The 24,060-nt window shown below is 48.8% G+C and overlaps 2 protein-coding genes across 4 annotated transcripts in view; one reads left to right on the forward strand and one right to left on the reverse strand.

The window, feature by feature from the left end:
* Window positions 1-9,984, forward strand: part of LOC309840623 (beta-galactosidase-1-like protein 2) — a 47,657-nt gene extending 37,673 nt beyond the window's left edge. The window contains exons 12-19 of the mRNA XM_082682846.1: window positions 394-500; window positions 1,169-1,309; window positions 4,865-4,936; window positions 5,214-5,292; window positions 7,561-7,648; window positions 7,946-8,057; window positions 8,484-8,600; window positions 8,877-9,984. Of these exons, the coding sequence (XP_082538972.1) occupies window positions 394-500; window positions 1,169-1,309; window positions 4,865-4,936; window positions 5,214-5,292; window positions 7,561-7,648; window positions 7,946-8,057; window positions 8,484-8,600; window positions 8,877-8,963 (803 nt within the window). The 3' untranslated portion in view covers window positions 8,964-9,984. The remainder of the gene's footprint in view (window positions 1-393; window positions 501-1,168; window positions 1,310-4,864; window positions 4,937-5,213; window positions 5,293-7,560; window positions 7,649-7,945; window positions 8,058-8,483; window positions 8,601-8,876) is intronic.
* A 2,049-nt stretch (window positions 9,985-12,033) lies between these two features.
* Window positions 12,034-24,060, reverse strand: part of B3GAT1 (beta-1,3-glucuronyltransferase 1) — a 30,263-nt gene continuing 18,236 nt past the window's right edge. The window contains exons 2-7 of one of the 3 annotated variants that reach the window (XM_082682847.1): window positions 21,451-21,546; window positions 21,139-21,285; window positions 17,347-17,855; window positions 16,348-16,644; window positions 15,485-15,585; window positions 12,034-14,251 (exon numbers count right to left, since the gene is read on the reverse strand). In XM_082682847.1, coding sequence (XP_082538973.1) covers window positions 15,499-15,585; window positions 16,348-16,644; window positions 17,347-17,855; window positions 21,139-21,285; window positions 21,451-21,454 — 1,044 coding nt within the window. In that variant the 5' untranslated portion in view covers window positions 21,455-21,546 and the 3' untranslated portion in view covers window positions 12,034-14,251; window positions 15,485-15,498. Of the gene's footprint in view, window positions 14,252-15,484; window positions 15,586-16,347; window positions 16,645-17,346; window positions 17,856-21,138; window positions 21,286-21,433; window positions 21,547-24,060 lie in introns of all 3 variants that reach the window. The other 2 variants (XM_082682848.1, XM_082682849.1) reach the window with 2 other exon arrangements.

Genomic DNA, 24,060 nt, shown 5'->3' on the forward strand with positions numbered 1-24,060 from the left:
AGCACCAACTTGGGCCCTTTTTGCTCTGCGACTCCCTAAAGAGTTACTTCTTCACTACCCTACCTCAACCCCAGTTGACTTGTATGTAAGAATGTCCCTAGACAAGGACAGGCAAATTTGAGAGACTGTCTTCTTTATCATGGTCTGTGTGTCACCACCTTCACCTTCCAATGGGTGTTAAGACTCCTGAGAATATGAGGAAGTCAAGTTCCCGGCACCCCCCCGCCCCATGTTGCTTTCCTAAGTCTAAGGCCAAGCAGTCTAAGAATGTTTCCCTCTTGGCTCTAGGATAAAGGAGCACATTGGACTGCAGGAAGGAGCCAGGGCCTGGGGAGGTTGGAGGTGGCAGTGATTTTGGGTCCTCTTGGGATGAACCTATTGTCTGTATTGCAGGTGTCCCTCTTCCTCCCCAACCTGACCTTCTTCCCAAGACTGCATATGAGCCCTTGAGACCATATTTATACCTGTCGCTGTGGGATGCCCTGAAGTACATGGAGGAGGTGAGTGCCGTGGGGCAGGGAAGCTGGGACTGTCGCTAGGTGGGCTAGTGGGACTGTGGAGAGAGAAAACAAGTACTTGATAGCTTTAAGGTCCACTTTGACTTTAGAGCTCAGAGGAAAGAGAATAAACTTGTGTTAGAGTATGGAGTGGAAAGGAACAAAAAGAACTTGAAGAAAAACTGGGTAATACAGTAGGTAGTAGTCTCTCTCCAGCCTTGGTGGACAGGGAGGAGGGTAAAGAGGCATGTGAATGGGCTGTATCCCCTCTGAGAAGAGGGTGCACCCCTGGAGCTAACCCAGTGGAGTGTAGTGATGCAGAAATGAAGGCAGGTTGAAAGGCTACAGGTCTGGTACATTTCCAGGCTTCATTCTATTGTTATCACACATCTGCCATCCCTTTGACCCTGGACAGCCATAGGGCTAATGAGATGAGAAGTCAAAAATCAGAATTTTGGAGCTTGGAGAGCCTATCAACTGGATTGGCTCTCCATGTTTGTATAGTGAGAGGTCAAACTAGAAGAAAAGGTTAGAGGTCCTCTTCCCCCAAACCCCTAGTCCCAGATGGGGATCTGTCTGCTACCCTGCACTCCCCCAGAAGTCTCAAGGTGAGGTTGCTGCCTCTTTTCTCCTCTGCCTAGCCTTATCTCCCCATACTCTCCTCTATGCAGCCAGTCAATTCTGAAAAACCAGTCAATATGGAAAACCTGCCAGTAAATAATGGAAATGGACAGTCCTTTGGGTACACTCTGTATGAGACCACCATTGCTTCATCGGGCATCCTTAGTGGTCTTGTGCGTGACCGCGGACAGGTAGGGGTGATTTCTCTTTTTTTTTAAAATTTGAAATTCAAATTAATTAATATACACTGCATTATTAGTTTCAGAGGTAAAATTTAGTGATTCATCAGTTGCATGTAACACCCAGTGCTCATATATTCAAGTGCCCTCCTTAATGTCCACCACGCAGTTACCCTATCCTTCCGCCCACCTTCCCTCTGTTTCCTATAGTTCAGAGTGTCTTATGGCTTGTCTCCCTCTCTGTTTTCATTTTACTTTATTTTTCTTTCCTTTCCCTTATGTTCATCTGTTTTGTTTCTTAATTCCACATGAAGGAAATCATATGGTATTTGTCTTTCTCTGACTGACTTATGTTGCTTAGCATAGTATACTCTAGCTCCATCCACATCGATGCAAATGGCAAGATTTCATTCTTTTTGATGGTTGAGTCATATATATATATACCACATCTTCTTTATCCACTCATCTGTCAATGGACAACTGGGCTCTTTCCATAGTTTGGCTATTTTGGACATTGCTGCTATTTTAAACATTGGAGTGCATGTGCCCCTTCAAATCATTATGTTTATATCGTTTGGATAAATACTTAATAGTACAATTGATGGGTCATAGGGTAGCTCTATTTTTAACTTTTTGAGGATCCTCCATCCTCCATACTGTTTTCCAGAGAGGCTGCAGTTTACATCCCCCCGTTCTCCGCATCCTCACCAACATCTGCTGTTTCCTGACTTGTTAATTTTAGCCATTCTGGCCACTGTAAGGTGGTGTCTCATTGTGGTTATATGTATTTCTCTGATGTTGAACATTTTTTCATGTGTCTGTTGGCCATTGTGTGTCTTCTTTGGAGAAATGTCTGTTCATGTCTTCTGCCCAGATATTTTTGTTTATTTGGGTGTTGATTTTTTTTTTAAATTTTTATTTATTTTTTAAATTGCTTTTCAGTGTTCCATAATTTATTGCTTATGCACCACACCCAGTGCTCCATGCAATACGTGCCCTCCATAATACGGACTACCAGGCTCACCCAACCTCCCATCCCCCGCCCCTCCACAACCCTCAGAGTTTTGTGCAGAGTCCACAGTCTCTCATGGTTCATCTCTCATGGTTCATCTCCAATTTCCCCCAACTCCCTTCTCCTCTCCATCAATTGGGTGTTGAATTTGATAACTTCTTTATAGATTTTGGATACTAGCCCTTTATCTGATAAGACATTTGCAAATATCTTCTCCCATTCCATAGTTACCTTTTAGTTTGTTGACTGTTTGCTGTTATCTTGATGAAGTCTCAATAGTTCATTTTTGCTTTTGTTTCTCTTGCTTTTGGAGAGGTGTCTAGCAAGAAGTTGCTGTGGCCAAGATCAAGAGATTGTTGCCTGTGTTTTTCTCTAGGATTTTGATGGATTCTTGTCTTATATTAGGTCTTTCATCCATTTTGAATTTATTTTTGTGTATGCTGTAAGAAAGTGGTCAGTTTCATTCTGCATCTGGCTGTTGAATTTTCCCAACCCCGCTTACTGAAGAGACTGTCTTTTTTCTGTTGGATATTCTTTCCTGCTTTGTCAAAGATTAGTTGACTATAGAGTTGAGGGTCCAATTCTGGGTTCTCTATTCTGTTCCATTGATCTATGTGTCTTTTTTTGTGCCAGTACCATACTGTCTTGATGATTATAGCTTTGTAATAAAGCTTGAAGTCTGGAATTGTGATGCCACAGCTTTGATTTTCTTTTTCAACATGACTTTGGCTATTTGGGATTGTTTCTGATTCCATACAAGTTTTAGGATTGTTTGTTCTAGCTCTGTGAAAAATGTTGATGGTGTTTTGATAGGGTTTATATTGCTTTAAGTAGTATGTATATTTTAAGAATATTTATTCTTCCAAGCCATGAGCATTGAATGTTTTTCCATTTCTTTGTGTCTTCCTCCATTTCTTTCATAAGTGTTCTATAGTTTTCAGAATATAGATCTTTTATCTTTTTGGTTAGGTTTATTCCTAGATATCTTCTTGTTTTTGGTGCTATTGTAAATGGGATCAATTCCTTAATTTCTCTTTCTTCTGCCTCACTGTTAGTGTACAGAAATGCAACTGAACTCTGTGTATTTATTTTATATCTTGCCACTTTGCTGAATTCCTTTATCAGTTCCAGCAATTTTGGGGTAGAGTCTTTTGGGTTCTCTACATAGAGTATCATGTCATCTGTGAAGAGTGAAAATTTGACTTCTTTGCTGATTTGGATGCCTTTTATTTCTTTTTGTTCTTTGATTGCTGAGGCTAGAACTTCTAGTACTATGTTGAGCAACAGTAGTGAGAGTGGACATGCCTGTCATGTTCCTAACCTTAGGGGAAGAGCTCTCAGTTTTTCCCCATTGAGAATGATATTCACTATGGGTTTTTCATATATAGCTTTTATGCATGTATGTTCCCTCTATCCCTACAGTGTGGAGAGTTTTAATTAAGAAAGGATGCTGTATTTTATCAGATGCTTTTTCTGAATCAGTTGAGAAGATCATATGGTTGTTGTCCTTTCTTTCATTAATATGATGTTTCACATTGATTGATTTGTGGATGTTGAACCATCCTTGAAGCCCAGGAATAAATCCCACTTGGTTGTGATGAATAATCCTTTGAATGTACTGTTGGATCCTATTAGCTAGTATCTTGGCGAGAATTTTTTTATTCATGTTCATCATTGGTCTGTAATTCTCCTTTTCGGTGGGATCTTTTTTGGTTTTGGATCTTTTTTGGTTTTCAAGGTAAGGCTGACCTCATAGAATGAGTTCAGAAAGTTTCCTTCCATTTCTATTTCTGAAACAGTTTCAGAAGAATTTCAGAAGAATAGGTATTAATCGGTATTAATTCTTCTTTAAATATTTGGTAGAATTCCACTGGGAAGCCATCTGGCCATGGACTCTTGTTTATTGGGAGATATTTGATTACTGATTCAATTTCTTTGCTGGGTATGGGTCTGTTTAGGTTTTCTACTTCTTCCTGGTTCACTTCCTAGGTCACTAGGAATGCATCCATTTTGTCCAGATTGTCTAATTTGTTGGCATATAGTTACTCATAATATGTTCTTAAATTTGTTTGTATTTCTTTGGTGTTGGTTGTGATCGCCCCTCTTTCATTCACAATTTTATTTATTTGGGTCCTTTCTCTTTTATTTTTGATAAATCTCACTAGGGGTTTATTGGTCTTACTGATTCTTTCAACAAACCAGCTCCTAGTTTCCTTGGTCTATTCTACTATTTTTTAAAATTTCCATACCATTAAATTCTCCTCTAATCTTGGGGCATCTTCTGTTATTTCCTGTGAAGCCTTACCAAATGCATCTGACTTGCTCTCCGCAACGCTCACATATCTGCTTGTTACTAGTGTGTAGAAATGTCCAATCACCATCAGCTCTGCCGTGCTCTTCAGCTATAATCATGGGCATTCATTTTTCTTCTGTGCTTGGCTAACCCCGGTTTCCACTGCACACACATAGTGTTACCCCTTTCCTTGCTTATCGGAGATCCCTCAAATGCCTCCCTTCTGTTGACACATGAATGCTTTCTGTCTGTTCATTTGCAGGTATTTGTGAACACAGTGTCTGTAGGATTCTTGGACTATGAAAAGAAGAAGATTGTTATTCCTTTGATCCAGGTTTGTTATCCTGGGGAGCTGGGTGATGGCTAGCACCAGCTGCTTCCTGAGCAGGTTTGGTGGGAGTCAAAGAGGAAGACTTGGAAGACAGGAGGCTCCTTAACCACAGAGCTGCTGATGGAAAGAGGGGCAAAACATTGCTTTCTGATCAGTGGGTAATCTTTCATCCCCAGAGTTCAGGGAAGAGCTGGGGTTCCACAAAGAAACTCTGAGGTGCAGCTGTGATCTTATGGTTGGGTAATCAGGTGGTCATTATCGACCACTATGTTCCTGGCAGGGTTACACCAGGCTGAGGATCTTGGTGGAGAATCGCGGGCGAGTCAACTACGGGAATAACATTGATGACCAACGCAAAGGTGGGTCATAGCATGTACTGAGAAAAGAGCTTCTAGTCCTCAGCAATGCCTCAATATCTATTCTTCAAACCAGTGTACCAGCTAATGATGGATGCTGACTGTAGTGAGGTGGAGTCATGGTGGCCCATTGGAGGGAACTGGGTTGTGGAAACCCATTGAAGGGAGGTGGGTCATGGAGACCCACTGGAGGAGATTTGTGGAGGCCCATTGGAGGGAGGCAGATAACGGAAACCCACTGGAGGGGGTGGGTTATGGAGACCCACTGGAGAGAGGTAAGTTGCAGAGGCCCATTGGAGGGAGCTAACTCATTGAAGCCCATCGGATGGAGTTAACTCATGGAAGCCCACTGGAGAGAGGTGGAAGTGGGCCTTCTTAAAAGACCCATGTGAGTTCTGACCTCTTCCTTATGCATCTTGTTTACATGTCCATGGTGAACACACAGGGAACACTGAAAAAACCTCTCCAGACCTCCCTGGGTTGTAGTCTGCTTTAACAGAGGACTCTCTGCTGGGGCTGGGCTAGAGGTGGTGAAGCTTAAGCAAGGGGATTCCCAGGAAGCCAAAAATGGCATAGGACCCCTGCCTTCTTGGGTCTCCATACTGAGATTTTTTTTCCTTTTTTTTGAGTTTTTATGTATTTATTTTAGAGGGAGAGAGAGAGAAAGAACATTCACACATGTGAGTGGGAGGAGGGGAAGAGAGTGAGGGAAAGGGAGAGAATCTCAAGCAGACTCTGTGCTGAGCATGGAGCCTGACACGGGGCTTTATCTCACAACCCTGAGAATATGACATGAGCTGAAACCAACAGTTGGATGCTTAACTGACTGAGCCACTCAGGTGCCCCAGAATTTCTTTTCTTGACCCACTGTGGAAACCCACTGATGATCTCATTTGTGGGGGGGAGGAGGTGGTAGTACATAGAGTAAACAAAATGCTCTTGATGGAGTGCTCTCCTAGGAATATTCCAACTCATTTTATTTTTCCTGGCCTTCTAAACCTTCTCTGCTTAAATTTGCCTCTTCCTTTTCATCTGTCAAAATGTAGGTGGTTTCATGTAAGTTATAACAAAGAATTCAGACAAATAAATACTACTATGGTAAGAGATGCTGGTGGCCTCCCAGCTCTCTCACGGGTGTTTGCCTTTGTAATGAGGAAACTTGTACATCTCTTCCTTTCCTGCCTGGGAAGCACTGTGGCCCTAGCCACTGGGGTTTTCTTGGGTCCTGGGGTTTGGCTTTCTCCAGATAGGTTTCATGGTAGTTTCTAACACTGTCCAGGCTTACCCTCTTTTTTCCCTAAACAGTCCCTGAGTGTTCCTCTCTGGATCTTCGCTTCTTGTCCTAAGGAGCTCTGTCTTCAGGGCTATCTTCACTTCCTTCACTCTTCTGTCTGTGGGAAGGGATTGCCAGTCTCACCCTGCCCTAAGTCTTTGCTTCACCACGTTCCTGAATAAGATATGCTCTGGACTCTCACTGTGGAGTACTTATCCCTTGGAACAGTTCAGTGTTTATAAGTTACACACCCCACATCATCCATACCTGTACCTGCAACTTTAGATTCTTCAGGCTCCATGAGACCTGTTTGCAATCCCCAGCCTATTCAAATTACCTCTCAAAAAACTCAACAGCTCCATGATTGTGAGTACCATGGGAGCAGCTCCAGGACTAATATTGCTGGCCCCTTCCCCAGGCCACTAGCTAATAACTATGCAAGTGTGTGTGTGTATCCTTAGACTCAGATACCCAAGTCATGTTGCTATCTGTTCACAATATAAATATTTAATTTATCTTCAATCCCAGGTCATGTAGAAGATTTTTGGCTGAGTTATTAGGTCTGTTTAATCCAGGACCCTACTGAATCTGACCTTGAAGCTAAGTTAGAACTGTTGTGACCTCTTGATTATCTGCCCTTTGGGCCTCATTTTATTGTGTTGGAATTCTTATCCCCAAAAGGGAGCTTCCCCTTCAGAGAGAGACTAGAGATTGTTCTCACCCAGCGATGGCCTCTGCTCTCACTACCCTCGGAATTATTCTTCTCTGCAAATCCTTGGGAGGTCCTGGCAAACACTGCTTTTTACTCATTCTTTTCTCCTTTGGGATTCCTAGAGAAAGTTTTATGCCATAAGAAGAGCTCTGTAGGGAGTATATACTTCTGGAGGAATCCTAACTGGAACTTTTCAGAAATTCTCCATGTATGTGCAGGGCCTTAGCTGGGTCAGTTGTGCCCCTGCCTTTGACCTCATTCATGTTTCCTTGCCTCCTTCCCACAGGTTTAATTGGAAATATCTATCTGAATAATTCTCCCCTGAAAAAATTCAGAATCTACAGCCTGGATATGAAAAAGAGCTTCTTTCAGAGGTGAGTCCCCACCCCATGAAGTGTGTGAAGCCATGGATAATGTGCAGTAAGAGCCAGGAAGGCCTGGAGAACTGCTCTGCCCTAGACCCTCCCACTCAAGTATAAACAGACCCAGAGCAACTTGCCCAAGGTAGGGGCAGTACCAGCGCTAGAGACTAGGAAATTTCTGTGATACCTTAATTAATTAATTAATAGGTTGGGGGTGGGGTTTGGAATGCCTTTATAATTAGATTTGGGACAGAGTCCAAATTTGAGAAAGTGTCCTCTTTTCTTTCTTGTTTTCCATTCTATTCATAGGTTCAGCGTTGACAAGTGGAGCCCTATCCCTGAAGTACCTACATTCCCTGCTTTCTTTTTGGGTGCCTTGTCAATTTCCCTTTCCCCTTTTGACACCTTTATGAAGCTGGAGGTTTGTATCTCCTTCCTGCCTGGGTTCTCCAGTCTTCCCTCAGAGAGCTCTGAACCCAAGCCCTCTACATGTTCTTGCTGGAGCCCTCTATACCACCTGCACCCAGAAATTCTCTGTCTTGGCCTCTCTGAAGGGCCTCTAGGGCCTTCCTTGGGTGGAGGAGTAGACTCAGAGCAGAAGAACTACCGGGTGGTACTCTTCAGGGTCCAGGTGTGCATTTGGGTACCTTGCTGAGGAGGCTCAGAGCTAGTGGATTCGGGGATAGAATACCCATGTGTTAACCTCATGGATGTTGAAATATTCATTCACACTGATATCTTAGAAGCTGAGAGAAGTGCATGGCATGTGTCCGTCTCTGTCTTCTCATGTGACTTTATATTTGGTGGCTTTTGTGGTCAACTAATCCTTTCCCCATTCTGCTTAAAGGGCTGGGAGAAGGGGGTTGTATTCATCAATGGCCAAAACCTTGGACGCTACTGGAACATTGGACCCCAGGAGACCCTCTACCTCCCAGGTGCCTGGTTGGACCAAGGCAGCAACCAGGTTGGAGCACTTGCAACTTCTTCCCTCGTCTCAGCCCTCCCCAGTACCACAGTGTTTTCCCAGGGAGGCCCAGATCACAGTCTATTTAGGCTTGTTAGGGTGGGAGAGGGGACAGAAGGTTTAGCCAGCCCCTTCTGCATCCCTCCTTGGTGCCAATGAGTTGTGGGTCCCTGTTCCTTCCAGCGTGGTTCTCAGTCCTTTCCCCTAAGGCACTGTCATCTGGCTCCAAGACAAACCTCTGCTGCTGTCATATATCAGCACTTCTCTCCCCTCCAGGTTATTGTTTTCGAGGAGAAGATGGCAGGCCCTGTGATACAGTTCACTGAAACACCCCACCTAGGCAGGAGCCAGTACCTTGAATGAGCAGCACTGCCCCGCGCCCCCTGGTGGTGGGAAGCAGGAGAGCACCACCATCCTCTCAGCTGACCAGAGCCTGGTGCTCTGTGGCCTCACAACCCACCCATGCAGGAGAGTTTCCTGAAGTAGTGTCCTCAGGCAGCCACATGTTCAGCAGGGTCCACTAGCTCACTTCAAGACCTTAAACTTGGAAGAACTGAAGAAGAAAAGTGGGATAGGAAGGAGGGACTTACTTCTTACCTAAGTGGCTTCTTGACTGGGCTTTGTTGATGGGATGTTCCCTACTTCCCTTCTCTTCTGAGAGAGGACAGAGGGATGCCTTTCTAGGGAGGACTGTCTAATCAGATGTCCACTGATGACACCTGGGGCCCTCTGTTGGGCATGACTTCTAGACACAGATTTGACCTATGATGTTCTCACCTGTGCTTAGCCATACCCCTCCTGGCCCTTTTCATCTGAAAGAGAAGATTTGTCACCATTTGCAGAGGATAGGGAAGCAGGTGGATGTCTCGCCTGAATCAACTTTGTTCTTCTCAACCCTCCAAGTCTTCTCTGGGATTCTGGAAGAAACTTCGTTTGAGAGACACACACATTTTCTCCTTCTCATTTCTACTCTAATTGCATCTGACAGGATGACAAGCCAAACTTAGGAGAAACAGAAATACTCAGCTACTTACCTTCCTGAATTAGAAGGTCTTTCCAGTTTTACTCAGTGAGAAGCATCACCTGAGGAGGGAATGCAGAGCCTAGTAGGAACCACACCCTGATCTAAAGGCCCAGATCCAGGGGCATGGGCAGGTAGTCTCCCTGGAATGTTGCTATAGCCAAGGGGCCTGCAGGCCTAACCCAGATCTTGCCTCCAGCTCAGTCTCGCTCCCTCTACTTCCTGTAACTTAAGCAGTAGGGAGGAGAGGCAGCCTTCCTTTGCAATTGTCTGTCCAAATTTGAGGCACTTGTTCTAGGGATTGAATCCATCGGGTTAGCTCAGGTTCACTTCTGAATTGCAATAAAGCAGAATTCAATCAAACCCCTTTTGGTGATACTTTCTTGATCCTGTCTGTGCCCCTGTTCATCACTGGCAAAGGCTTTGTAGGGTCAGGCACCTATTTATCTCAACTGGCACTCAGAGTCTTGACACTGACTTACCCGGTTAGTGGATGATCCAGTCCCTGGTTCCTTACCACCTCCCTTCTGACCTTCATTCTGCCTGAAGTGTCACTGTGGATTGGAAGTGCCATTGGGGAGGGGAAGTCATTGGCCAGAAGCCATTCTGGTGCTGGTGGGCAGGTGGTAAGAATCTGCTGGACAGCCAAGAGCTCTCCATTAGTGGGTGAGTTTTCCTCACACATCACATCTGTATTGCACTGCCACTGGATTATCTTCAATAGTAATCAAAGTTAGAAAGCCAACACCTCCTTGGGATGGTGCCTGTGCCTGGAGCCCATAAAGACCTTTGGAGACTAAGAGGCCATGAGGTTCCCAGCAGCCCCATGGCTCGCATCTTGGGCTTGGCTAAGGAAGGGGGCATTTGTGGTGCATAGCCACTGGTAAAGTCCCCAGTCTTGTGCCAAAAATTCATCTGCTATTCCTGAATTGCCTTGGAACGGAAAGCACAAAGCTAACACGTGGATAAGACCAGGGCTTGGGCACGGCCAACACTGGGGAGCAGTGTCATTGTGCCTTACCTTACACCTGAGCATGATTTTACAAAGGTGTATGTAAAAGTTGGCTTCTCTTGGAAAATGTTATAGGGAACTGGTATTTAAATGAACCTTACTGTGATCCTTTTGTAAAGTGAAGAATCCTCTTGAATTGCTTTTATCCAAATCTGTGCAGGGCTGCGTTGCTCCTTTTGCACCAACTTACTGTTCTTGATCTTCTTATCTGTCAGCTAGCCCTGCAACTTCTATCAGAGCCCCTTGGCAAAGCTCATCTTCCAGCATTTATTCATGGTCTGTCCAGGCCTTCCCTACTGGATGGCCTCATCATAGGGTCTTTAGAAGACTCTTCACAACCCCTACCTCTAAATGCTGAAGGTCTCCAGGCCTGCTCCTTGGGCCTTTACTTCCTTCTGTCCACACTCACTGTGGGTGGCCTCACTGACTGGTGGTTTGTAAACAGCCTCAACATTCATGCTCTCTGATGTTTACCTCCAGGCTCACTCAGTGTCTACTCACCTTCTTTCCTGCGTGTGACACCAAACTCCCATGACTCTTCTGGGATTCCTCCTGCATTCCGCCGGTAGCAGGAAATGGGCAGTTTTATACTCTGTCTCAGATTAGTTTTGGCTCCTCTCTTTCATATGGCACAGCCACACCATCAGCTGCCTCTCCTGGCTGTACCTCAAACAGGTCCAGAACCTGACCACTTCTCAGTGCCTCAAGGTTTGCTCTTCTGACTCACCATCACCTCCTGCCTGGGTCACAGCATTGGCTGCCTCCCCTAGCCTGCCCTGCCCGCTGTGATTTCTTTACAGGTCAGTTAGATCATGTTGGCCCTTTGCTCCAAACCTTCCAATGGCTCCAGTTACCTTTTCACTCGGGAGAGAAGCCAAAAACTTTGCCCTGGTTCCCAGAGCCAACAGCTTCTGCACCCTCCATCAACTGCGTCCATCCCACCTCCCATCTACCCCTTCCCACCTTGCCAGCCAGTTGCAGGCATACTGGCCTTTTTGCTGATCTTCAAACATGCTAAGTACTCTCCCCATGGGAGCAAGTTCTATTTTCCAGAAAGCTCTGACCCAGGTAAGTGCCTGTCTGCGCACTGCAGCTCTGCTCTGTCCCCTTATCAGGGAGGCTCTTCTGATGGCCCTGCAGAGGAGATCAGCTCCTCCTCAGCTACACTCTGACACCCCCATCTGGCCTCATACTTCTCCTTAGACCAGATCACATCTGAAATACTGTCAGTTTGCCTAGTGTCCATCTGTCTTGTTTCCCAAGGAGGGAAGCACCATGAAGACAAGTGCTCTGGTTTTTCACTGCTCTGTACTAGATCCTAAAATAATGCCCGCCAAATAAATACTTGTTGGATAGTTAAGACAGTTTCTGAGAATAAAGTAAGGCAGGGCTGCAGAAGATTAGGGCTGTTAAAAACCATGTTTGACTTTTAATTTTGGAAACAAATTAAATACAGTTAAATTAAAACAGACCAGATGGTGCAGCTGCATGGGCTCTGCCCTCCCCCACAGGCTCTGTTCTCGGGGCTCTGAGCCCCCAGCCTCACTCCTTTGTGGTGGGGAGCAGGAACAGACTGGGTCTGGGAAACAAATTGTTGTAATGGACCCAGCTCTGATTTGGAAAAAACTCATTCCCAACAAAGATGAAAGCTGCAGTCCACCAGGATTATAATTATAAATAAATACACATGCAGCTAAGAGAGAGGCTATTAGGTGGAAAGAACAGAAATAGCATCTGCCAAAAAAACAAAAACAAAAACCGAGAGAGGATATCCCATTTTGTTGTTCATTATCAATTTCCTGAAAAATGAGCCCTGGGTTTTTGGCTAAGAAGGTGGCCTAAGACCAGCCAGGCTGACCTGAGCATTCAGGGCTGGTTTTGGTGAGTGAGGCAGTGCCGTGCCTGGGCATAAATTCACCCATTTGGTGGGTGCCCTGTGCACATCTCCTCCCTTCCCTCCCGCACCACCCCACTTGGCTCCGAGGGGTTGATTCCAGAGCCGCCATCGAAAGTGTGAGTCTGGGGAACGTCTCACAAGGTGTCTCAGGGTTCTCACAGACAGGATCCCACTGGATGGTTTCACGAATGCTGTGGGAAGTTAAATCCATTTCAAAATCGGCAGCCAAGGCTATTTTTTGAATGTTAGGTTGCTGGACTGACTCCTACCCACCGACCCAGGAGTGGGTTCTCAGCAGTCCTCAGACGGGTCCTGTGAGTTTAAATGGGGGGTGGGGGGGGGCTGTTAGCGTTAAAAAATAAACACCTCTTCAGTAGGCTCAGGCCTTTCCCTTTCCTCCACTTGGGAGGAAAATTGTGCTTCCAACTTTCAGGAGCATGAGTGAGAGAATCAGAAGAGGCCTGTCCCTGTCAGGGGCCTCTCCTGGTACAGGGGGCAACACATGCACACTGTTCTTGCTCTTGGGGGTGGGTAACTGGGGAGAGAGGAGGACAAGCAGCAGGCTTATTCCTCATGCTCTCAACTTAGGGACAAGGGAGGTTTTCGTTCCCATTATGTGTTTAAAATAGAATGATTTTCCAAAGTAGTGTGTGCTCAGGTTTCCTTTCCCCTCAGGGTCCAGATGATCTCTGCCCCTTTCCCACAAATCCTTCTGTTAACCCAAGGCCCTTACCCCTCCCTCCCACCCCTCCCAACCAGAGGAGCTGCCCCTACCTGCCCCTACCTCCCTCTTCTTTCCACCTTGTCCACCCCTGGCTCACGTTAGCCCCTGAGGTCTGTGGTTCTCAAGAGCTCCAGAAAGAGGGCTCCTAACCTCCCCAGTCCCAGCCCAGGCGAGGGGCCCTGGAGCCCAGTGGACAGTGGGGAGGCAGTGCCTAGACAGGAACCTGCATGGTCTTAGTCCAGGTCAGTCCATGACCTGTGCTGGCTCAAGGGCCCACCTCCTTCATTGTACTGGAAGGAGCAGGCTTGGGGATGTGGGGCCAGAGTAAGGGGCTCCACTCCTACCACAGCCTGAGGTATGGGGGAGCCTGATGGCAGGCTCAGGTTCCCCTCATGCAGGGTGGTCATCAGTTGGGATCAAAGACAGACTTATGCTCTGGAAATGAGATCCAGAGGAAAGCCAGAGAGGTATGTCTACTTGAGAGCAGCTCTCTGAGGAGGGGAGGGGGTGTTCCTGATGCCTGGGCAGGGGGCTGCTCTCCAGTCTTCAGAATTCCCTGGCCGGATGGCCTGTGCGGTCATGCTGGGCCCCAGGAGCAGGGAGCCAGGGAAGGCCACACTGCACTTGACAGCCGGGGTCTTTTCACCTCTCTCCCAGCCTGGCCTCACTCCAGGGCTTCAGTGCCCATTGCGTCTGCTCCCGCAGGCCCTGTCAGTGCAGGAAGCTCTGGGGAGGCATGCTGGGGCACTGGTTCGCTGGCTGGCATGGCTTGACTAGCAGCTGGGCCCCTGGTCATGCTAGATGGAAGAGAACAACAGGTCTGGGATTTCTGTGCTTTAGGTTCTCCGTCCTTTGTCCTGGCATCAAGCTGGGCTCTCTCTGAAGCTCCCAGAATAGAAAGTAGAATGATGGTGATTCCTTAGGAGTTTGCCTCGGAGGGACCATCAGCCATGGGGAGAAGATGTAAGGCCAGGCACAGGATCTGAGAAGGAGGCTCCTGTGAAGGGGAGAGGAGGAATATGGGTGAGGCTCGATGTGGGGAGGCAGGTGAAGGGCAGCCGTTCTGGCCAAACTTCCTAATCCTGAGCCCCCATCAGAGTTCACCCAGGAGCTCTGCAAAGCCCAACCCTCAGAGTCCTTTGTGGATCCCTTATTGAGAGGCAGGTGGGTTCTTCTGGTGACCAGGTGAGGAGGCAGGGAACAGGGCTCTGGACTGATGCATTTTCAGCCACACTGGTCAAGCTGATTTTTTGGTTCAGGGCACAAAGCAGGCAGACTGACACCCTGTGATCTCCTGTGGGCAAGGCAGTTGTGAACATGATAGGAAAGCTGAAGCTTAACTCTGGGGCCAGTGGACAGAGGTGTATCCCGCTGTCTGAGCTCTCACCTCTGTAATGACATAGAAAAGCCCACAGAAACTTCCTGACTTGGACAATCAGCTGGCACAATTCACTTCATATAGCTTTTCTGAACACCGTTTCTTAACCTCTAAAATATAGATAGATCCTGTGATCTACTTCCATAGAAAGTTTTAAAGAATCAAATAAAAATAGCAATACCTATATGACTTCTTGGGTACCAAAGATTGTTTCTGGTGCCCCCCAAAACCCATTTTACAGATCAAAAAAACAGACTGAGAGAAAGTAAGTTAAGTCAAAGGGTGAAAAGTGGTAGGCCTGGAGGCTGAACTAGGCTCTAGGGTCCCTGCTTTCAGCTCAGCATGACACGGTTACTACTAGGAAACACATGGATGTGCTTGATGAGGTGGAGGCAGGGAGCGAGGGGTCCCTGTCACAGAAGCATGGCTGAAGACCAGGGGAAGACAGAGCCTCGGAGAAAGAGTCTACATAGCACCACCCTGCAACGGGACTGGAGCTGTGGCCAAGATAATAGCAGTAATGACAGAAGGCTGTCATGAGGCCATGTCTAGAAGGTGAGGCCTTCCAAGGAGCTGGTGGCAGAAGGACCCTGCTGTATGACGGAAGTTGGCTCTTGTGAACTTCCAGGTGGCACAACGGGACGAGGACTTCAGCCATGCCCCTTCCGCGGTCTTCTGTGGGCAGGCAGCTGTGAACATGATAGGAAAGCTGAAGCTATGCCCCTTCCGCTCTTGCCCCCTTCTGCCCTGTCCTCCCACAATTAAAAACGAGAGGAAAAGCCTCTGCAGATTTATTCTGCATCCAAACTTGATGTGCATCGAGTGTGTGGTTTACCCTTGTCCCTGCCATACCTGTATCCTGGGGCTCAGATCTCCACAGCAGGGTCAGTGAAGCCTTTTTTCCCCTCATTCACCAGCACTGGCTTCTCTGTCCGTGTGTGCCAGACCAGGATCTGTGTGTCCAGAGACATGAAACAGCATGTGGCAGGCCCCCCTGACCTCAGCCCACCACCTCCCTGCTCTCTCCTACGCTTTGCGAGTACTTTTCCTGCCCCTCCAGTTCTGACCCCGTTCCATCAAGATTTTCTCTATTGTTATTCCCACCTACCTCCCCCACCCCCACATTCTTGCTGTTTGTACATATGAGGCATTCAAAATATCTGTTGGAAACAAAAGGTGTATAGCTACAGAAAATAGATCAGTTCCAAAACCTCTTGCTTTTTGTCTTCCCCTGTATTTCTTCATAGGTCTCTCCAGAGAGGGAAGAATTTCTTCAGGAGGATTCGGATCAAACTAGAGATAGTTTAGGCCCTAGCTGGAGAATTCCAAACCAGAAGTAGTGTGTGCCTGTCCACGTGCATGCATGCGTGTGTGCGCCCATGCATGTGTGTGCATGTACCCAGGCAGGCATGTGTTCGTACATATGTGCACACACTTCTGGCAGGGCGGTTGCGGAGCTTTGCTGTGTGGAGGTTTTGGGGGAAAGGTAACCCTTGGCCCTGCTCACTGACCCTATTTCCCTGCTTGACTTTAGTGTGACAGCCTTGGATGGGATAAACTACCTTCCTAGGAGGGTGTTCTAGGAAGGCATGGCTCTAGGCTGGTCCTTTGCGGGGCTGTTTTGAGGTCTTTATTTCCTTCCCTCTGATCTAAAGGAGGGTTTGGATGGGCTGGAAAAAGCTTGCATTATAGGTGTCAGTTCTGGGAGTGTTTACCTTGGTGCAGTTGGCTGCCTTGGGCTCCAGGTCATTGAGGGTAACAAGTTCTCGGAGGAGGCTGCTTTCTTGGTAGCCTCCTTTCACACCACGCAGCTTGAAGTAGGCCTGGCTACGCTGTAGAATGAGCCTCAGGTTGACGGCAAATCCAGCCATGTCGATTGCAAATGGTCGGTGTGGGTCGAACACTGTCTTCCAGCCGACCACCTTCCCTGCCCCGTTGACCCGTGGGGCCTCGTACCGAAGGCCACCAACGAAGGCAACGGGCCACACAGACACCCTCCTGGTGCTGCGCATCTACAAGAGGGGATCCAGAGTCAGGGCAGGTGGCACTGCTGATGGGGAATGGAACCTGTCCCCAGAGAAGGGGAACTCGATTAACTCTATGCAGACAGGCCATCTGAAGCCGTACCAGGGGATCCAGCCCAGCCCTGTCTCCAGATGCATTCTCCACGGGGGGCACCTATCGGGAAACCTGCCTCACTGCGAACAAGGCCTGACCTCTCACCCAGCTGACATGCTTCTTCTCTGCAAGACTTGCAGTCCAGCTTCCTCTCCTGCAAAACCTCCATCTTTCCAATTTAGAGTCTAGAATGACTCCTTCCCCTGCCCCAGACTCATGACTCACAAACACCAAGGACAAGCTGTTTCACATAGAATGACCCCACTCGAGGCCTTTACTGAGACAATGCTTCTAAGGCCAAGACTTTGGTCTAAGAACTTCACCACCACCAACTTTCTTCCCTTTAACTAGTGGTGACAAATGAGACTTGCGAGTTTTCTTCATCTCTTCCCTGGTTACCCGCAGTCTACACGGACCCCAATTGGCACTGGCACCCGCATCCTCCCCCCGCCCCCACCCCCAACCCGGCCAAACCCCAAGTTTTCTCTATGTACCCATTCCAAAGGGCCCCTCAGGAAGAGTCCCGGGGCCCCACACCAGAGGGCCTGAGCCGGCATCCTCCCCACCACTTCCCCGCCTTCTGCCCCGTCCCACACCTCCTCAAAGAGCTCCAGACTGTAGGTGTTGTCGTCGTCGGCGAAGTACACCACGCCCGGCTGGCTGGAGTTGCGCGGGAAAGTCTCACGCAGCCAGCGCAGGGCCAGGTTGCGCTGCATGGTACCCCGCGGGATGCGCGGGTCGCGGGCGTCGCCGCGCAGCTTGTAGTTGCGGGGCGTCTCCACGTGCAGATGCGTGTAGTTGAGGCCGGTGTCGCGCAGCAGGCGTGCGGTTAGCGGGGTCCGGCGCGGCGCGTCCTCCACCACCAGCCAGTGCAGGTTGGGCACGTGCAGCAGCGTGTTGGCCATGCGCGTCAGCTCAGCCTTCTGCACCGGGCGGCTGTAGGTGGGCGTCACCACGTGGATGGTGGGCAGTGTGTCCGACCACGGCGGGGGCCGTGTATACACGTACTCCGTGCGCACTACCTCCACGATGTCACGGTCCGACATGCAGTATTCCCGGGGGTCAGCACCCGGGGGCGCGTCGCGCCGGGAGTCACTGCCGTCATCTGTGGGGTTGGGAGACACACGGTGTGGGGACGGACCGCGCAGGCCTGGCTCTGGCCTCAGGTACTGGACAGGAGGCCACCCGTCCTGCTAAGACAAACCTCTCCTCCACTCCTGCAGGATTGTCATCCGAAACCTGCCTGGGGCTCTAGCTTTTAAGCTAAGAGAGAAAGCTGCATCCTTGGAATTCTCTCGGGCATTTTCCTAGTTCTGACTCCTGAAAGGGCACAGAAATAACCTCTTCCTCCTTCACACATTTGACAGCTCTGTAGCTATCTGAGCATGGCTGGCCAAATTCCAAGACTGCCTTCCCACTTCTGAAATGTTTTGGGTTTTATATGACACAGTGTCGGGATGCTGCCCACTCTAGTGCTTTGCCCTCCCCATCTGGCCAGAGCTGCCTGCACTTGCCCCCTGCACTGGTGTAGCTGCCACAGAGCCCCAGCCCAGCCTTAGGATTTTTCTAGCCACATCACACTGTGGACTCGATGAGCCTGACTTTGGCTCAGCCCCATTTTTCACAAATTTCTACTTAAGTGGGGCCACCCCCTTCCTGGTCTTATGAAACCTGGTGTAGAATTTCATCCTTAAGTATCACATTTCCTTCCAGGGTTATGCCTATGGTTGTCAGGATAATTGTGAATCCTGAACTCATTGTTTGTACTTTTAGATGTTCTTAAATTTTGGCCTACACCAAAAGACAGAGTGGAAACCTAGGTTTAGCTCTTCTGCTGTTTCCATGTCAATCTCCTGATCTGTACATTCTGGACTCATTCAACCGTCTGTGAGATTAGCTGTACCATTGACCCCAGCTGTGCTAACATCCTTCTAGCGTATAAGCGTTACTCCCCGAGACACCACGAGGGACAGTGTGTGGAACCTTGCAGAGCCCTGGCCTCTGGTGAAACACTCACAGTCACGGGGAACCCATTCCTTCCTGAAGGCAACCTGTTCTGGCTGGGGCAGCTCTAAACAAACATTTTTCTAGATCCTGGACATTTTCCTCATTACTGATGCTAGTAGTTCTATCAAGAGGGGAAATCAGGGCCATTGGTATTCTTGCTTTTAATGAGCCCCTCCTCTACAAGTTAAGTCTTTTTGTTTGAACAACTGTGTGGCCCTCACTGCTCTCACAGCATCTCAGCAGGAGATGGTAAAAGTCAAAGGACATACTTCGGAATCTGAATGCCTGGGCTCAGACCCTGTTCAGTTCTATCATTAACTACTGCCCTTGGGGAGATTCCTCAGCTTCTGATGCCTCAATGTTAGCAACTGTAGTATGGAGCTAATAATAGCATCGACTTTACTGAGTTACTCTAGGACTAAGTCAATATACGTAAAAGACTCAGAACACTGCTAGGCATGTTCTCTTTCCTTGTGTGTAGAGCGAGAACAGTTGCCAGCCCTGTGTCTGCATGGCTTCATGCAGTCAGAGAAGGGATGAAAGAAGCATTCTCACCATGGGGTAGAGGTATGGTCCCAGAGAGGATGCTGGGAGTCAGCCATTGTCACCTCTCCTCTTCCCATCACTGTCAGCAGATGGGGTGTGTATGGTGCTTGTATGAGGTGTGCTGCTGGGCTCTGGGAGGTGGTACTGGCTCTGGCTCTTAGGGAGTTCACACAGGTCAACAGTACAATAAGACATACAGTGATGGAACCTGCAACTGGGGCAGGAGACACCATGCCCCCAAGGGTGTGAACGCACATGTCAGGAGACTGGCTCAGCCTCTGTTGATCAAAGTCGACATTTTGGAAGGGTTTTGGGGTCAAACTGGGAAAACAACAAAGTTGAGGTAAGAGAGATGGGTGTTGGGGATTCTGATCAAGATATATAAGGGTTTATTATTCTGCAGTCAGTGAAACTGAGGCCTGGGAAGAAAGATTCAAAGCCATCTTCCCCACTTTTTCTTCCATTTAAGTCCTCCCAAACAGGTGGGTCTGGGCCCTGGGAAGGTTCTCTATGCCTTCTGACCTGGCCACAGTGTGATCTTAGCCCTTTGTGCTGTCTTCAGGGCTTCTGCAATGTCTGAGTCACAAAGGCCTCCCAGCCACCCTGACATGATTTCAGAGGCTTTCGTTCAGCCCCTCTTGGTATACTCAGGAGTCAGAATGCCAGCTCTACAACCCCAGGCAGCAGCATCGGTGCTTAGCAAAACATTCGGACACCTCTGACCCTAGAGCTCTGCCAAGAATGGAATCCACATGATATTATGTCACTTTGCATATGGTAGTTTTCACCCTTCTGGAATGATGTGGTTGTCGGATAACAATTCCAAAATGAAGAGCACCAAAGATAGATGGTGGAGGATAAATGTCAGGAGAGGCTCTAAGTGCTCAGCATTGGGCAGTGAGAATTCCTTGATCTTCAGCCTGGAAAGTCTTCCTCATGGAAGCTTCAGGAACTGCTGGGGCTGAGCAGGACCCACTGCATACCTGTGAAGCAGCCTGGCTTGTGACTAGGATTTTTGACTACTGACGGCATCCAAATCACTTGGGCTTATGAGCTCCATGTTAGATCTGCAGGCCCTACCCTGGATCCAACGGCTCTTTGGGATGGGCCTGGGTGCTTTTTAATTTTATCCTGTAATGTGATGTACGTTTCAATAGGATAACTGCTGCCTTAGAGGATTGAGGCTGTGTGTGCATGGAGTACACTGGAGGGTAGAAGAGTGTGAGATGAGAGACCAAGGAATGAGGGGGCAGGTTAGATGAAGGGCACATCGAAGGGGGCAGGCACAGGGAGCCCAGTGTGAGAAGGAAAGGCAGCCTGGTGGAGGGGAAGTCTCTGGACTCAGAGCCAGGAGAACCTCGTTCCAGCCTGTTCATTCACGAGTGCTTTGTGGGACTTTTTCTCTATCCAGGTCTATTTTCACTAGGTAGGACTGAGTAGGTCAGGGTTTCCTAAGCAGGAAAAAGAACCAAACATGATGCTCTCCCTGAAGAGTTTTAAAACACAGGCCAGAAATCCTGTCCATTCATCCTTCGCTACCCACAGCTGAGAGCAACCAATTCTTACACGTCCTGAGACTGGATGCAGAGTTGTGCGTGGGGTCTCTGCATGTGTGCGTCTGTACATGTCTCTGTGCATCTGTGTGTGTTTCTGGGCATACATATGTGTGGGGATATTCTTCACATTCCCAAAGGGACCAAGACATCCCTAAAGGTAAGGTCATTGACCTCCCAGCTGCCTAATAAATGAAAACATGAGTTCCATCGTTGTTGGTTGTGGTCGTTCTTAAAACAGAAGCCTGGCTGGGACTTGGGGCCAGAGGTTGGGGGGCTCACCCTTGTGCGTGGTGAGCAGAGGCGCGATGGTGCTCTGGTGCCACACGGTGACAAGTAGTGTCCAGGGCAGTACGATGAGGACAATCGCAAGGATGTCCCGTCTTTTCGGCATCTCCAAGGCTGGCTGGGCCCACAGCTCCTCGTTACCTGAGCGGTGGCAAGGTCAGGAGAAGGGTGGCCCCAGGGGCGACGGCAGCAGACAGTGGTGAGCACAGGGGAGAAAAGAATAGGAATGGGCCGGGCAGGCCAGGCACAGGGAGAGCAGAGAAGCCGAATGTTGGCTAGCAGGTCTTACCAGCACTCACAACCCACCCATTGCGGAAGCAGGTTTGCGGAGTCTGGCCAGACCAGAGACTGAGAAGGGGTGGCTGTCCAAGGGCACGATCAGGGACCCTGTGAAGTGGACACCTGCAAGAGAGAGCAGAACAGGATGGCCAGAGACCTGGGGCCTTGCTGTGGGGCTCACAGCATTGGGGTCTTCCCAGTCGAGTGTGGATTGCCATCTCCCTGAGGACTGCCCCAGCTTGCCTGCCTGAATGAAATGAACTTGTCCCCCCCAGGCATGGGGACATGGTGGTGCCCAGTTACAGGATTCAGCAGGGCACAGAAGTTACGGGCATGACCTTGAGACACACGTGCCTTGTTTTAAATCCCAACTCTGCCACCAATAAGCCATATGCTCTTTACCAAGTTATGGGTGCTCTCTGCGCCTCTCTGATTTCTCATCTGTGAAACGGGGTATGATCACTACCTATTTCACAAGGTTTTGAGAATTAAATCAGTTCATACCCACAAAGGCCACAGAATGGCATCTGGTACCTTGAGTGAGTAACTCAAGACCTGTTAGCTACTCTGGTGTCCACATGTGTCCAGATGGTTTCTTTCATAGCCTAAATAAAGGGGTCAACTTTGGGGTGAGGGCCAACAAAAGATGTTTTTGGGGAGAGGCCCCAGAAGGAAATGCAGCAAGTGCCTTCCCTTTGTCAACATCACGTTGGGAATTTTTGTGAATTTCACATGGCTTGGATATCAGCAAGGTGAAGAGGGTCCCTTTGGAGGCTGTCATATGCTGAGGAGACAGCACTTACAATGCAAACAACGGGGTTCCAGGAGAGATTCCCTTTCTGTAAGTAGGATGAGCCCGGTAGCCTCAGTTCTGCAGAGTGAGTGTCTGTCAGCAGCATCCTTCTCTGGGCCTTGTCTTGTGTGACAAGGACAGTAGGCACAGAGCCCTCATGACCACTGTGGAGACTGTCACACCCTATTCTCTGCTTTCCTTTCTCCTTCCGTGCTGAGCCCTGTGCAAGATGCAGGATCCAGGCAGCCCTTGGCTGGTTCTGGCATGCCCACTGCCTCTAGAGCCCAGCCCTGGGCCGTGATATGCCTTGGAAATGGCAGGTGCCTAGTCCAGGTCCGGTAGCACATGTTCTCCCCTCTGGCAGTGTCAAGAGCCAAGGTCAAGGAGAACCTCTGTCCGACCCCCACCCACCCAGCTTGGGAAACAGTGTGTTTTCCTCTCCTTGTCTGGTCCTCTCTCCAAACAGGTTTGTCACCTTGTGGAAGAAGTATGTCTTCCAGTGAAGAGCACCGCTGTTTCAGCCAGCACGTCCCCGCCAGCCACCTACCTACGAGAGGCCTGCTCTCCCTCCACCATCTCCTTGGAGGCAGGTGGTAAACAGGCGGCCCCACCTTCCTCAGGGAAATGGAAAGTCCCCCAGGCTGAAACGTTACAGGCAGGGACAAACGATGTGGACACAGAGCAGGGAGAATAATTCTAAAACTCCTCTTTCATGGCCCCCATCAGGTGACAGAACCCAATGTCCTACCCCAGGAGGCTTATCTGGTTCTTGTGTGCTCAGTAGGACGAAGTGGGGTGACCTCTTGCCACCCCCAGCCTGCGCCCCCGACTCCAAGGCCACGGACAAGGCTACAAAGAGCTGAGTCAAGGCCTCAGTTTGGCTGGGTGATCTCAGGCCACATTTGATGGAGGACAGGGGAGCTCCTAGGAGGCCTGGTTGGGAGAGTTCCTTCGGATTCTTAGTGATTAAAAAAGAAGCTTTTCCAAATGTCCTTCATCTTGGGGAGGGTTAAGTCCAGGGTGGAGAAAGCACCAGAGAGGCAAGCTCTGGGCCAATCTACTGCATGCAAATTCAGCCTGCTCAGTGCCTGCACTTGCCTGCTTTTAAATTTTCCCCCTCTGGGGAGCCCCTTACCCCAAGCCTCCTACCTCTGGCACTTGCTCAACCTCCTCAAGCTTGTCTGCTTGGGCTGTCGTTCATAATAACAAGCTGTTAGGCAGCACTTGGTGATGTTCAGAAATGACACTCAACACATCACACTCAATCCTCATGGCACTTCTGGCCGCAGGTACCGCTGTAACCCCATTTCACAAGGAAGTCATTGAGGCCAGAGAAGATCAGTGCTTGTCCAAGGCTGTAATCAGGTCATGGTAAAGCCAGACCTAAGTGCTGATCCTGTGCCCCCACGCTGTCAGTGGGACTATAGGAAGAGAGGTTCCAGGTCCCAGAGCCTCAAAGCCGGCTCAGGTGCAGGGTGAGCACAGGTCTACACAAAGACCCTGGCCTAGAGCTGCTTCAGAGCCAACCTTCTTCGCAAAAGCTGCCTCCACCGTGGGGTCCAAGAATTTCCCTGGAGGTGGGAGCAGGAAGCGGGTTCTGGGGTTAGGATGTAGGCAAGGGTGTAAGGGGGCTCTGGAGATAATTTTGATCCCATCTAGTCTTTTTGGTCAAAACATTTATGAAAGGAAAGGGAGGAGGGAATGAGGGAGAAAAGCTCTAAAAATAAACTTAGCAATAAACCCAGTTGTGCATTAATTACTCTGGAAGCCATTACGGCTTGAAAACCCCATAACTTTAATGGAGGCTATTATAAGCATAGTAGCAAAATCGTGGAGCTAATTAC

Source organism: Mustela nivalis, assembly GCF_964662115.1.
Source record: "Mustela nivalis genome assembly, chromosome: 9".
Classification (NCBI taxonomy): domain Eukaryota; kingdom Metazoa; phylum Chordata; class Mammalia; order Carnivora; family Mustelidae; genus Mustela; species Mustela nivalis.